General features: G+C 33.8%; 2 protein-coding genes across 2 annotated transcripts; both read left to right on the top strand.

The window, feature by feature from the left end:
- The first annotated feature begins 245 nt into the window (after window positions 1-245).
- LOC116351745 (kanadaptin) lies at window positions 246-2757 on the top strand. The gene is made up of 4 exons (XM_031783915.1): window positions 246-1261; window positions 1340-1622; window positions 1695-1874; window positions 1938-2757. Exons 1-4 carry the CDS (start codon window positions 354-356, stop codon window positions 2661-2663), a joined length of 2097 nt encoding a protein of 698 aa, XP_031639775.1. The 5' UTR covers window positions 246-353; the 3' UTR covers window positions 2664-2757.
- Window positions 2758-3449: 692 nt separating this feature from the next.
- On the top strand, window positions 3450-14296 carry LOC116337516 (high-affinity choline transporter 1). The gene is made up of 8 exons (XM_031762147.1): window positions 3450-5003; window positions 10268-10594; window positions 10796-11059; window positions 11157-11585; window positions 11672-11993; window positions 12070-12112; window positions 12217-12558; window positions 12627-14296. Exons 2-8 carry the CDS (start codon window positions 10429-10431, stop codon window positions 12834-12836), a joined length of 1776 nt encoding a protein of 591 aa, XP_031618007.1. The 5' UTR covers window positions 3450-5003; window positions 10268-10428; the 3' UTR covers window positions 12837-14296.
- The last annotated feature ends 6 nt before the right edge of the window (window positions 14297-14302 follow it).

Below are 14302 nucleotides of genomic sequence, written 5' to 3'. Positions count from 1 at the left end.
GGGTAATGTCAACACTTTTGACATTTCCAACTGTTTCAAAACGATTCAACTTAATGTCTCGTTCCCATCGATGATCAGTACTAAAATTGTATTTTTAATTTTATTTCAAATGAAAATTGGATAAAAAGAATTTCATAAATTAATGTTTATTTTATCAAATATTTTTCATGTGTTTATCACATTTTCTGTTTACAATTTTTAAATTCACTTTTCAAAACAAAAATTGATGAGTTCAATTCGAAGTTGAAACATAACCTTAATGTTGATGGAAAACAACACAACCACAAACAACTTAAAACGTAATAGCGTAAACATTTGAAGACGTTTGATTGGTAATTCACAACATTTTCATAATGGATAACGAATTTAAGATTCCAACTTTTGAGCCAAAATTTAAAGTGACCGCTAAGAAAACGATACCAGATGCTGACGAATTAAAAGAGGATTTAATTCCACCATCGTCTGTGGTAAATGAACCAGAGGTTGTCAAAATTGAATCCGATGTGGTAAAAGAAACAAAATGCCCGTATGTGGAGCCAAAGTGGTCACAACCACCAGACACAAATTTACCATACAGTTTTGAGGTGTTAAAGGGTGGTCAAATTGTGGAAGAAATAAAAAGTTTACAGAACAAACCATTTTGGACAATCGGCAAACTACCCGATAACAATATTGTGATGGCACATCCAACAATTTCAAGGTATCATGCTGTGTTGCAATACCGACCCGATGATGGCACCGGCGACACCGATTTCGATGGAAATTCAAATTCCGAATCGACGACACAAAAATCAACAATTGAAAAAGGATGGTATTTATACGATTTGAACAGTACACATGGAACATTTATAAATAAAATGAAAGTACCGCCAAAAACGTATGTACGCATTCGTGTGGGTTATATGCTGAAATTTGGTGCAAGCACAAGAAGTTACATTCTACAAGGGCCCGGTTTCGATGAAGAGGCCGAATCAGAGCTAACAATAACCGAAATGAAAGAACTTAAACTGAAGAAAATACTGGAGGAAAAACAAAAATTGGAAGAAGAAGAAAAGCGAAAAGAAGAGGAAGGCATTAGCTGGGGAATGGGCGAAGATGCTGAAGAGGAAACTGACCTATCGATCAATCCATTTGCAGCTAGTAATAATGAAGATTTATTTTTACAAGATCCAAAAAAGACATTGCGCGGATTTTTCGAACGTGAAGGTCTCAATTTAGATTATAAAGTTGAGGATGTAGCGAATGGCACATATACATGTCGGTAAGTTGGTACATATATTTTTTTTATATCCAAGCGAATTGAATGACATTTTAACATTTTACCTTGACAATATTTTAGGATTGAACTACCAATCACAGATTCAATTGGCCGCAGCATTATGGCTGAATTCACACATAAAGGGAAAAAGAAAGACTGTGTTGTACAGTGTGCCTTGGAAGCATGCCGAATTCTTGATCGAAATGGTTTGTTGAGACAAGCCAACCATGAGCCGAGAAAACGAAAGGTCGAATCGTCGGACGACGATGACGATGAATTCTATGATCGAACGGTCGAAGCCGAAGAAAAACGCCGTCGCAAAGCTGGTACTGAAGAGAATGTCACACTATCATACGAACAACTGGTTGGTGATTCTATTTTTTTTTTTTTTTTTTTTTTTTGAAGATTAAAATTTTAACTTTAATTCTAATTTTAGTTGGAGGAAGAAATAAAACTACAATCACAATTGACGGAAACTGAAAAGCGAATCGAACGATATCAACAAATGGAAAAAGTATCAAAACAAAATGATGCAATGGATGTTGATTTGGATGATTTCATGTCCGGATTATCAAGTGAAAAGAAAATGGACAAAGCTGAAGTTCGAAAATGCAGAGTAAGTTATTTGCGTTGTTAAAAGCAAGTTTATTTATTTAAATTTTTGGTTTTTTTTCTTCAGTTTGAACTGCAGCGAATAAAAGCTGACATACAAAAGGTGAAGAAACTCATAAATATAGCGCGACCATTTGAGCTGCCGCCGTTGAAAAGAGTTGAAACCAAAGCCGATGGTCAAATAAAAAAGAAATTTGAGTTACCATTATTCGGCAAAAAGAAAACTTTTGGTTTCGATAAGTTAAAACAAGCTACTAAATCAACAGAATCAAATGACACGAAAATCGATCCGAATGAATCGATTGAGGAGTTTGATGATGACGATGAAGAAGCTACAAAGTCCAAATCAAACACTGAAAGTGTGAATGAAACGGTATCCAATAAAGGTGCCGTGATGATGGAAACACCAAAAGTAACAGAGCGCTGTGATGAACAAATAAACGAATCTAGTGATAGTTCTTCTAAAGAGAATGTGGAAACAAAAGATAGAGTCAAAACGAAAGAGCAGCAACCTCAATTAGTGAGCGAGAAAAAATTAACAACACCCAAAACTAATACCGACACAATTGCATCCAGTCAATCAACCGAAGAAACCACGGAGAAAAGTAATACTGAAGTGAGTGCGGCCACGAAAAATAAAAGCAAAAATCGAAATCGCAATAAAGTACGTCACCAAATTGATATCGATGATACTGAAGAAGATAAATCACCACAAAAATATTCAGGATGGGTACCGCCATCAAATCAGAGCGGAGATGGAATTACAGACCTTAATTCAAAATACGGCTATTAAGCATCTCTTAATTCTAAGTAAGCCCGTTGTGTTCGTTGTAAATCGTTTTTACTCGATTTGATGTTATACTAAATTAAGAAAAGAAATAAAAACAAAACAAAAAAAAGAAAGAAAATATATAATTAATATGCTAAGGATTCTACTTTCACGCATAACAAATAAGGGCAGAATGGTTCAAATGAGTGCCTCAACGATACACAAAATGAATGTTCGTGTAAACTAGGGAAAAAAATTGTAGCAAATCCGAACACAGAACGACCGCAGATTATGATCAGATAACCGCTTTTCGGTTTGAATGGAATATTTCAGCGAATCGATACAGGAGCAGAAAGTGAAATTATTATATGTTCGTGTTTTTGTGTTCTGATTTTTTCTCGCATAATAACTTTGGGATTGAGCCTCGTTGAGAAAAAAAATGTAGCTTTTCCTAAATACATTAATTCCTTATATACGATGAGTATGAGCTTTGTCTGTTCGATTCATCACGATTCAGCCAAAGTCCATACATATACAAAATGTATACTATGGACACTGTATAAAAAAAGAAGCAAACAAATCAAATTGCAAATAATATTGTTTCATTGTAAGCAACGACCTCAGAAACGTTCTCATCGGTATGAGTGTATGTGTGTTCATTGACAAACAACGGTTGTTCGATTGAATTGTTTGTGTATAATCAAAACCGATGATTTCTTCATTTTTACTTTTCGTTTCATTTTATTTCGGATGTGCGGTTTCTGTTTTCCATCGAAAAATCGTAAGTTCGACGATATACACACATGTTCAACGTTCCCTTTTTTCGGTGACTTGTTCACTTTTGCTGTTAGCATTTTCCATTTTCTCTTTTAAATCTGTTCATCGAAAGTGGGAGTTTTATTGTATATACACCATTATGGCTACCATACCATTCTATCAGACCAATAGAAATGCTTTTACGTCACAATCATTTTTCGGATCAATATTTCCCCTTGTGCCCACACACATGTACACTTCCACAAGGAAAGCGAGACCAACACATTGTGCACGTACCGTAAATGTATGTGTGCAACATGGAAAAACGCTTTTCGTTCGCTTTTAGTCTCATTTTCACCTCTAACGCAGCTAGGTCCTCGACCAAAGGCGCGTATTCCTACCAAAAACCAAATACAGTTGAATTATTCAAAAAGTATCGAAAATTGTATTTATAAAAAAAAAACCAAAAATAAACGACAATTGCTTTACAAAAAAAAAGAGAAATGCTACAACAATAGAACTGTCAAAGCTTCAAAAAATCTATATAAATTGATTGAACTTAAAAATTCAGCCGATTTTGAGTTTGTTCTTCATAAGAAATAAAAAAAAAATATAAACAACATCAAATAAATAAAAAAAATTCCATGTTCATTGAAAAAGCATTCAAATTGAAGAAAATTCCATCTTAATTTAAAATCAATCGAGTTATTTTGGTGGTGAAATTTGCCGCCAAACAACAATCGAAACGAATTGTTGTGTGTCCGATTTTCTTTTCAGTGATAATAATTAATTTGAGTATCGGTTTAAATGCTTGAAAGAAGCCACTTTCAAGCTAAGCGCTTAGCAAACGCACATGTGTCGGTTACATTTTAGGACAAGAAACAGTCCCTCACAAAAAACATCCTTGCGTTGGGGAGATAGCTGTTTCATCTGTAACACCAATCATTGATGTCTATTACAAATCGCTAATCAATTGGTTGCAATCCACCAAACATCAACGAATTTATTCAAATCAATAACAAACACAAGTTTTGCTTAAGTAGCAACGATTTTAACATCAAATCCAGTACAAGTCGCTCGATCGAGGCAAAAAGGTTGAGCCAAATCATCTATAAATTAAGTACGATTCGAAGATCTAACAAAAGAATACAAAAAAACCGTATTCGAAATCCTTGTTTGTTTCAATACTCTTTTCCCTTCTACTGGAATTCAACTATTTGACTCGCGATCATCAAATCAGAAAGGAACACTCAATTGAAATTACATTTTTTTGGAAATGCTTATTTATACACGTGAAAAGTGATTGTGTTCTAATTTGCGCAAAGTGTTCAGTTTCCAAGATTCTAAAATCAACAACAGAAAAAAAACTCTGTACGTGAAATTCGAATAAAACTCTCATTCACTCCTCAACTATTCAAAAAACGGGGATTATATAATCCCAATCATCCATAGTAAAAATAAAACAATTTTGAAGTCATTTAAAAATGAATGTTGCTTAAAAAAAGCGACCGAAGAAGTAAAGGAGCTCGTATACTAGAATTCAATTCAAACAATCATAATTTCCAAGTATAACTGTGGTAGTGTTTAGCTTTTGCAAATCGATTCGTGGTAAGTATATATACGTATTATGTTGTTGTTTTTCGTTTCCATTTTATGTGATTACGCAATGAACGAAGTTAATCGAGGCGCAAATTTGCCTGTGTGAAATGAAACGAAAACTAAACCTAAAATTCAATTTCATTTCACACGCATCAATTATTCAATCAATCGATGATTTCGTCTCTCAGACTGATTATTCGAAGCCATTGGCATATAGATTTGGCTGTCTATCTATCTCTGGATAATCACTGGAAATTATGAGAATTCAATCATTCTTGTCATTTTTGGATACGTGTTGGTGGTGTTGTTGTTATTGTTTCTCTACTGTGAAAGAAATACAAATCGATCGGTTTCGGAGTGAAGTACGTGTATGTGGTGTTATCCATATTTTCTTTTAGCTTTTTAGTTGAATGTTAACAAGTCAACATGGGCTATCGCATCGAAGAGCGCAAATACAACTGTTTTATCCGCTTAAATCGCATACTCTATTAGACGAGTACTAATTTAGACCAACAAAAAAATGCATAACTACGTGCTGAATAATGAATGGAAAATGGATAAATGTATGCACAAATTTTATCTTACGAGAAATGAAGAGAGAGAAAGAAAAACGGTTGGCACTTTTGCGCATGTTGCCTGTTAGATTTTCGAAACCAATACATATCACTGAATTTTACATACTTCCATTACAAGCCAGAGGATCCTTTATTTTCTTTTCACACGATGGTCGTAGATGTTCAATTTTTTTCGTCTTCTTCTCGAATTGTGACACCCCGACAAAATGGTGTACATTTTTCAGCATGCAAATTTATGGACATTTTGAGATCCTCTAATGAACCTAATTAAGCTTTTACAAGCTGCGATAAGAATTTTAAATCATTCCTAAGAGTATCGTAATATCAGCTGAATAAACAACGTCCATTTTGTCTATAAAAAAAATCAATGTGATCTGTATGTGGATGGGCTGTCCAAGAAGCTTTCTTTCCAACAGAACGAATTCCAGTGGCAATGATGGCGCTATGACATTAGAAGCAACGCGCTCCACAAACGCGTACTTGAATATGAACCAATGCATTCGTCGATATTCGTGTCAAGAATTTCGATGTTCGGTCTCTCTCTCATGGCTCACTTCTTCTCTTCGTACAAAATGTTGTAATCAATAGTTACACATGTATATCATCATATCGTTCGTTCGTTCACTCATACTCTGATGATGTTACAAAATAATTTTCTTTGCCCTTTTATGATGGCAAAATCAACAATCTGAATTTGAGATCTATTTCATATTTCGCTTTATTACTACATGAATAGCGGTTTTTTTTTGTTACCACCAAAACGATTTATTTTGAAAATTTAATGCGTTTGTCTTTTATATATTATTCACAACGATTTTCGTTTTTGCTGTTGTTGTTGTTGTTGAGCTTTGTCAATTTTGCACAATGACACTGACACATATATACATCCACCTATGTACATCAAATATACCTAAATATTACAAAGCCGTGGCATGTAAAAGTTGATACCAATATCTGGAAATGTTATCGCTACTGCTACTGCTGAGTTGGTGTGTGTGTATGTACACATAGTCGGCGATGAGAGTTGAAGGTATGCCTTTGTGCGTGACAAGGAAAATTCGTTATTTTCAGTTTTGATTCTTTCATCCTTTCCAATATGTTTCACTCACTGCTTTTTGTTGATTTTCTTTTCTCCTCTGTTTCCAAACATGTTCTTCTATTCTAACATTTACTTATTTAAAAATAAACACATTCGTCAATTATTCATTCTCGTAGCATTGAATCGAGACAGTGATCGAAATGTACAATAAATTGTGCGATGAAAATGTGGAGTGGAATGGAATTCAATGAAGAGGTCACAACCACTATGTAAATGTTATAATTACCATAAAAAAATCAATGTTCAAACCCAAAAAACGAGCGAAAAGAATAGAGGTGGATAAAATGTCTACCTTCCACAGGTCATTCTAATATCATCATCTCTTCATTCGAAAAATTCTGAAAATTTGCCAAAAATAACAACATATTTCAACCCCATATCAAATTGCATTTAATTTGACCGCATGCAGTCACATATTCATTTTTTTCCAAAATTAATGGTGGATCGACTGCGATTCTACACAAATTGTCGAACATTTTGTACAATGTTCGCGCTCAAAGTCAACACTTTGTCGGACGAACGTCATTCGACAACAACAACAACCAACACAACAATCGACGTAGAAGACGTTGACGACAAAGAAGAGGATATATATCACGGTGATGACGTTGGAAAACTATTTCATACGTTACTCGTTTCCATAACGTCGGCCAAAATAATTGTTGATGGAGAGAGAGAGAGAGAGAGAGAGAGAGTCTATCATTAGTTACTATTTGTACACATTTCGACAATTTTTGAAAGCAGTATGACTTTTACAAATAATCCATGATTTAAATTAGATTGTTCACAAAAATTGTTGTCGCCGCATAATCGAAGTGTGTCCAAAAAGTACCTATTGTCACTGTTCATATAGTATTTCTATAGCGATAGTGTTTTCTACTCTCTGTGCTGGATAATGAAGGTTGTCGATCGCAAACATATTAAGTGGAAATCGATGGCGTATCAGACGAAAATAAACATAATTTAATATAATGATATTGCTGGCAGATTCAAATCGACATTTTTACTTTTCCGCACACACCGCAGTGTGTAAGGTAAAGTATTGGAATCGGTCGAAAAATTAACACCCTCAAAAAACATGTTTTCTGGGTGTTTTTGGGGCCAGGGAACACGAATCTAAAAATTTGTTAACGCGATAACTTTCAAACAAGAAAAGTAATTCAAAATCTGACTTCACAGGATGATTATGGGTGCCGAGCAGTCTATGTATTTCGGATGGATATCCATCCGAGATATTTTAGAATATCTGGATATTTAACGCAACTGCACAGAGCCAGAGCTGTGTGCGTCGCACATATAATCTACGGTATGTCGCTACACGTAAAATACAGACACAGTGTGACTGTGTACGTGCGACACTTGATACACATATACGTCGCGACATACCGTAGATTCTATTTGCGACGCACACAGCTCTGGCGCTGTGCAGTTGCGTTGAATATCCAGATATTCTAAAATATCTCGGATGGATATCCATCCGAAATACATAGACTGGTGCCGAGGAATAGAAACCATTAGATTTTGAGCGACTTTGGTTGACAGAGTGAAGTGTCATGTCTGGTGTGATGCCCATGGCCATCCATGGGAAAAATTCAATTTTTCTTCCAAAAGTGATGTTTAATGTATACTTTAACACTCAAAAATGTGTATTGGGGGGTTTTTGGGTACGAGAAAACCGAATATGACGTTAGTTTTGCGATACAAATAACTTTCGACACACTTTTCATACAAAAATTTCAAAAAAATTGAATTTATGTATGGAAGCCATGCCTGTATGATATCGTAATGAGCTGAAACTTTTCACAGGTTATTTTTATCACACAAAAATGCCATTCCGAGAGTTTGAAGACATTCCAACGCATATTGGGGGTACCTCCCGAACAAAATTTTGGATTTTTCGCTCAAAAACGAAATTTCGTATGGGAAGTACCCTTAATATGTATTGAAATTTCTTCAAACTTTCAGAATGTTAACTTTTTGTGAAAAAAATAACCTCTGCAAATTTTCACATGATTACGATATCATATAGGCATGGCTGCGATACAAAAATTCCCATTTTATTAGTTTTTGTATGAATAGTGCTTCGAAAATTATTTGTATCGTAAAACTAATGTCAGATTCAGTTTTCTCGTGAATTCTTTGAGTAAAAGATTTGTAATAAATGCATGTTGTGGATCACAGTGCGGAAAAGTTCATCTTACGGATGTAAGACATTTTAATTTTTTTATTGTAAGATATTATTAATGTGAGAGGCGATCTAAGAAACTTGAAGAAAAAAAAGCTGGCTAGTTTGTTGGGAACCATTAGTTATCATTTTCGTGACAATCTTCCGATCGAATTAGTTTTCATTAATCTAAAAACCCAAATTACCGTAAAAATTGTCATAGCTCATGAAGATCCTATTTTTAGAAAAGAAATAATAAATTGATTGTCAATTTGGTGTGCAGTAATTCCTTTTTCCGAAAAAAAACATTTCAATTACTTTTTGTTGATCAAATAATTCAATGACAAAGACTTCAATTTATTGACCAATTTAATGGATTGTTCATTAAATTCATTATTGAAAAATAATCGATGAAATTGAGCTGAATCAATTCAAAGATTGCATATGAACAACAGCAACAACAACGTCAGTCACACATTTTGAAAATAAGAGGTGACAAAATGTCATTCGAATGGCAAACGATGAATTTGACTCGATAACATTTTCACAAAATCGAATCAAGTCACATTTTTGGAGTGGCTATGGTACAATATCAGTACTTCCTCTAACGTTCCAACGATTGAAAAATCGCTGTTAAAGTTGAGTAGTAGAAAAGAATGAAGATTTTATTGAAATGATAGACAATTTTAAATTAAAAAATTAGTGACATTCGGATTAATTTGCTCTTAAATTGAATTTAAGAGTGAACCATGCAAGAAAAAAATAAAATAAAAAGACTTCGATTACCAACTATTCAAATATCGGTTTATGCTGTGTTCACTTCCATTTAAAAATGTTAAAGTGACAATTACAGTTTTGTTTTTACCGTCATTCATTATAATTAATTTTTTGCTGCTTGCCCATTGTTTTCATTTAATTTACATGAAAACTCCAAAACAGCTACGCTCCTGTCAGCATCGTTTTAATGTCGGACACGTACAGTGAAATGGAGAAACTTTTCGATGAAAAAACTTTCATTGTAAAACTAACGCACATTTTTCTTCCTCTTCCACTGCTTTTTTTAATATTTCTCTTTGTGGGACGGACAGGTGCATGAACCAAAAATTTGTTTCGAGTTGTGAAATGTTGGGGATTTGTAGATTTTTTTTTTGAAACGCTGATTTAAAATGCAATTCTGAATTTGAAAAAAATGAATAAATTACATATTATTGCTGACAATGTGAATGTATGAAGTGAATGCAATGAACGTGCAACATTTTATAGTTGAAATGTTGTAGAACAGCAAAGTAATTGAAGTAATGCCATTTAGACTATTCGCTTCATTCCCTCATTAGATTTACTGCGTACAATCCATCATAATTATGCCATTCATGGTGCCACTTCAATTTAATACAAAGTTTCTCTGACATTTTTCTTCGCTTTGATATATTTTCAGATTTCCGACGATTGCAACAATAGAGCTGCCAAACACACAAATATACACAAAGTTTCCTTCGTTGGACTTTGTGTTCGAGCGCACATATCAATTTAACCCCTAACATATTTTATTGAAACATATAAGGAGGCTAGAAAAAGCTTCACAAAACTGCCGTAAACATGATTAACTTAGCTGGCGTTGTTAGTATCGTCCTATTTTATTTACTCATTTTGGCGGTTGGAATATGGGCTGGTCGAAAAAAAGAAGAAGGAAATGATTCTGAAGAAGAGGTTATGCTGGCTGGCCGTTCGATCGGTTTATTCGTTGGCATTTTCACGATGACAGGTAAATTCAAAAAGAATTTCGTCAATTTAAAATCACTTCAAAATTCATGTGATTTGAATCTTCTTGAGAAATTTTATAATACTTTGTACTGTAGTAAAATTAAATAATTGATAATCAAACAATAGAGATATTGACCAATAAATCGACTTATATTGTTTGTTTTCTTGTCTTATCTATTCTCCATTCAACAAAAATGTTTAGCCACATGGGTGGGTGGTGGTTATATAAACGGTACTGCTGAGGCAATTTATACCAAAGGTTTGGTTTGGTGTCAAGCACCATTTGGCTATGCATTAAGTTTGGTCTTTGGTGGCATATTCTTTGCGAATCCAATGCGAAAACAGGGTTACATCACAATGTTGGATCCGCTACAGGATTTGTTTGGTGAACGTATGGGTGGATTGCTATTTTTGCCAGCATTATGCGGTGAAGTGTTTTGGGCGGCTGGCATCTTGGCTGCATTAGGTAAACAATAATTCGATCACCACGATTTATTTTAATGTTCGATGCTAATTGATTAATTTTTTTTTAATCTAAATAAACGAATGAACGAACGAAAAAGGTGCCACACTTGCTGTTATTATTGACATGGATCAAAATTCATCGGTTATTTTGTCGGCGATGATAGCTGTATTTTATACATTGTTTGGTGGCTTGTATTCGGTTGCGTACACAGATGTGATTCAATTATTCTGTATATTTGCCGGTCTGTGGATGTGCATTCCATTTGCATGGGGAAATAAACATGTAAAAAGTTTGAGTGACATGGAAGTCGATTGGATTGGCGAAGTTGATCCGCGTCAACAATGGTATTATATTGACAACGGTTTGTTGCTCATTTTCGGTGGAATTCCATGGCAAGTGTATTTCCAGCGTGTACTGTCAAGTAAAACGGCCGGACGAGCACAGATTCTATCGTATGTGGCTGCGTTCGGTTGTATTCTAATGGCCATTCCACCAGTTTTGATTGGAGCCATTGCTAAGGCAACACGTATGTACCTTCTGCAATTGTCTTACACAGTCTCTTTTTCTATTTTCAATAAAAAATTATTTGTTATTTTAATATTCTGTATGTAGCATGGAATGAAACTGGTTACACCGGCCCTTGGCCTCTCACAGCCAAAGAACAAAGTATGGTTTTGCCAATGGTACTACAATTTTTAACGCCAGACTTTGTATCATTCTTTGGATTGGGCGCTGTTTCAGCGGCTGTTATGTCATCAGCTGATTCGTCTGTTCTATCAGCGGCTTCAATGTTTGCACGTAACGTGTATCGACTCATTTTTCGTCAAAATGCATCCGAAATGGAAATCATCTGGGTTATGCGAATTGGAATCTGTGTTGTTGGCATTTTAGCTACCGTTATGGCATTAACCATCCCATCAATTTATGGACTATGGTAAGCAAACAATTAAAAAAAAAACTTCGCTATCTAAAAATAAATCAATGCAAAATCCGGATTTTTATGATTACAGGTCTATGTGCTCTGATTTAGTTTATTGCATCCTATTTCCACAGGTATATTATACTTTTTTATTTTGTATTTTCATATCAAATCAGAGAGATTTTCCGCATGCCAAAGAAAAACAACATGATCATATTGCATTTTTTCTGCATTTCAGTTGTTGATGGTTGTTCACTTCAAAAATCACTGCAACACATACGGAAGTTTGGCGGCTTATATTGTTGGTTTGGTGGTTCGTATCTCCGGTGGTGAAAGTCAAATTGGTATACCAGCATTTATCGAATATCCTGGATATGATGAAGATGCCCAAGAACAACTATTTCCATTCCGTACATTGGCCATGCTATTGAGTTTAATCACGCTTTATGGTGTTTCGTATTACACAAAATTCATTTTTGAAACCGGTCGACTTGCACCACAATATGATTATTTTAGATGCGTCGTCAATATTCCAGACGATGCAATTCGTGTTGGTGATCCATCCGAAGTGGGCGAACAAGTAAGTGAAATTTAGATAATTCGTTTTTGACAAAGAAAAACTGATTGAGTAATCACGTTTTCTCATAGTTACATGTCATGGCTGGTCCCATGGCAAAGATTTACGGTGCCGCAACAATGGTTGGAAAAGATGAAATGAATGGCCGTATCAATCCGGCTATGGAAATAGATGATGATCTACCAGCTGCAGAGGCCGAACGTAATCGAAAAATTGTTGAAGATGTGAAAAAGAGAGTTGCCGCATTGCCACCGACGACAGAAGGAAATACAAATTTCTAAAGCGGCTTTTCGTTTAACCAGTTTTAGAACAAAAAAATGAAATTTAAAGCACATTCATTTCGGTTTTACAACAGATTTCGAAACATATTCAGTTCTTTGATTTTGTACATTTTTCGTATAATTTCGCTATTCAACTCAAATAGAACACTTATAAATCACACATACTCACTCCGGTTCTAATTGATTATCACAGCTGAAATCGAAGTGAAATGAAGAACAAAGACTTGATTAATTGAGTGATCACTGGGTGGTGTAAATAGAATAACGCCATATTGACTTTGTTGCGTTCATTTTTGACATCGAAATTGATCAGATACCATTTTATTTTCAATGAAAATTTCATTTTTAATGAAAATATACATATATATATATATAAAATGTAACATGTGTTTCACAACCAAAAAAAAAGAAGAATAATAATAACAATAATATTTACAAGAGATGATGAATATAAATAAAGGGAAACATAAATCTGCAATTATTTTTAAAACCGAATACATATCATGTTGATGCAACGGAAACAGATACATATCAAACTGCATACTATTTTAAATGTACAAAAAAACACACAATTATAAGATTACTATGGAATGAAAAAAGAAAGGAAAATTCGGATGCAATTAAAATGATTTTTATTCTAAAGAAATTGCTTAACGTTTCTTTTTGGTTGCATCCTTTTTTTAATTTTTCGATGTTATTATTTAAAAAAAAAGATATACTTCTTCCTAAAATTATTTATTTTAGCTCATTTTTTGAACTCAACCACTGCTTGAAATCAATGAGGAAAGGTGCTTTATATAGATGTTATATAAAAATATATGAAAAAAGTAGGATGAACTATTATGCAATTGATTTGAGTATACTGTAAATTTACTATCAATAGCGGTGGCTCTACTAAGTTGTTAACGTAATTTATAGTCAATTCAAATAAGATCAACAAAAAAATAAAATAAACGAACATACACACATATCGAAAAATTCATTGATGATCAAGGAAAAAAATCAACTCACAAAATATGCAACGTACAAATAATAAGGTATAGTAAAAAAGCAAAAAATTTACTGAAAAAGTGAAACTTTATCTACAATGATAGACAAATATTTGCTTTTAATTTGTTTTTCGTAAAAATATTCGATTGATTTATCATCTTATTATTTTCATGCAAGTTAAAAACATAATGAATAAAGTATGATGTTAGCAATGCAAAAAAAATGTAAAGGACACAATATTTAGAAAAGAACACACACACATACACACAACAGCTTGTCTAGAGAACTGAATATACTAGATTTTTAGATGCTGTTTATCAAATCACAAAAAAAAAAAATTATATATGTGTAAAATGTGCATAGAAGAATGTTCTTCATGTATACAACAGTATTTGGAACGATTTTTCTTCTCCATAAAATGATGACAATTACAAGGAGAATAGACCAAGAGCCACTCTAACAAGTAACTTTTTTTT

Source organism: Contarinia nasturtii, unplaced genomic scaffold (genome assembly GCF_009176525.2).
Source record: "Contarinia nasturtii isolate CC-2019 unplaced genomic scaffold, AAFC_CNas_1.1 Cnas_scaffold_78, whole genome shotgun sequence".
NCBI lineage: Eukaryota > Metazoa > Arthropoda > Insecta > Diptera > Cecidomyiidae > Contarinia > Contarinia nasturtii.
Note: the sequence above shows the minus strand (reverse complement) of the source record. Positions and strands in the feature narration are given on the sequence as shown.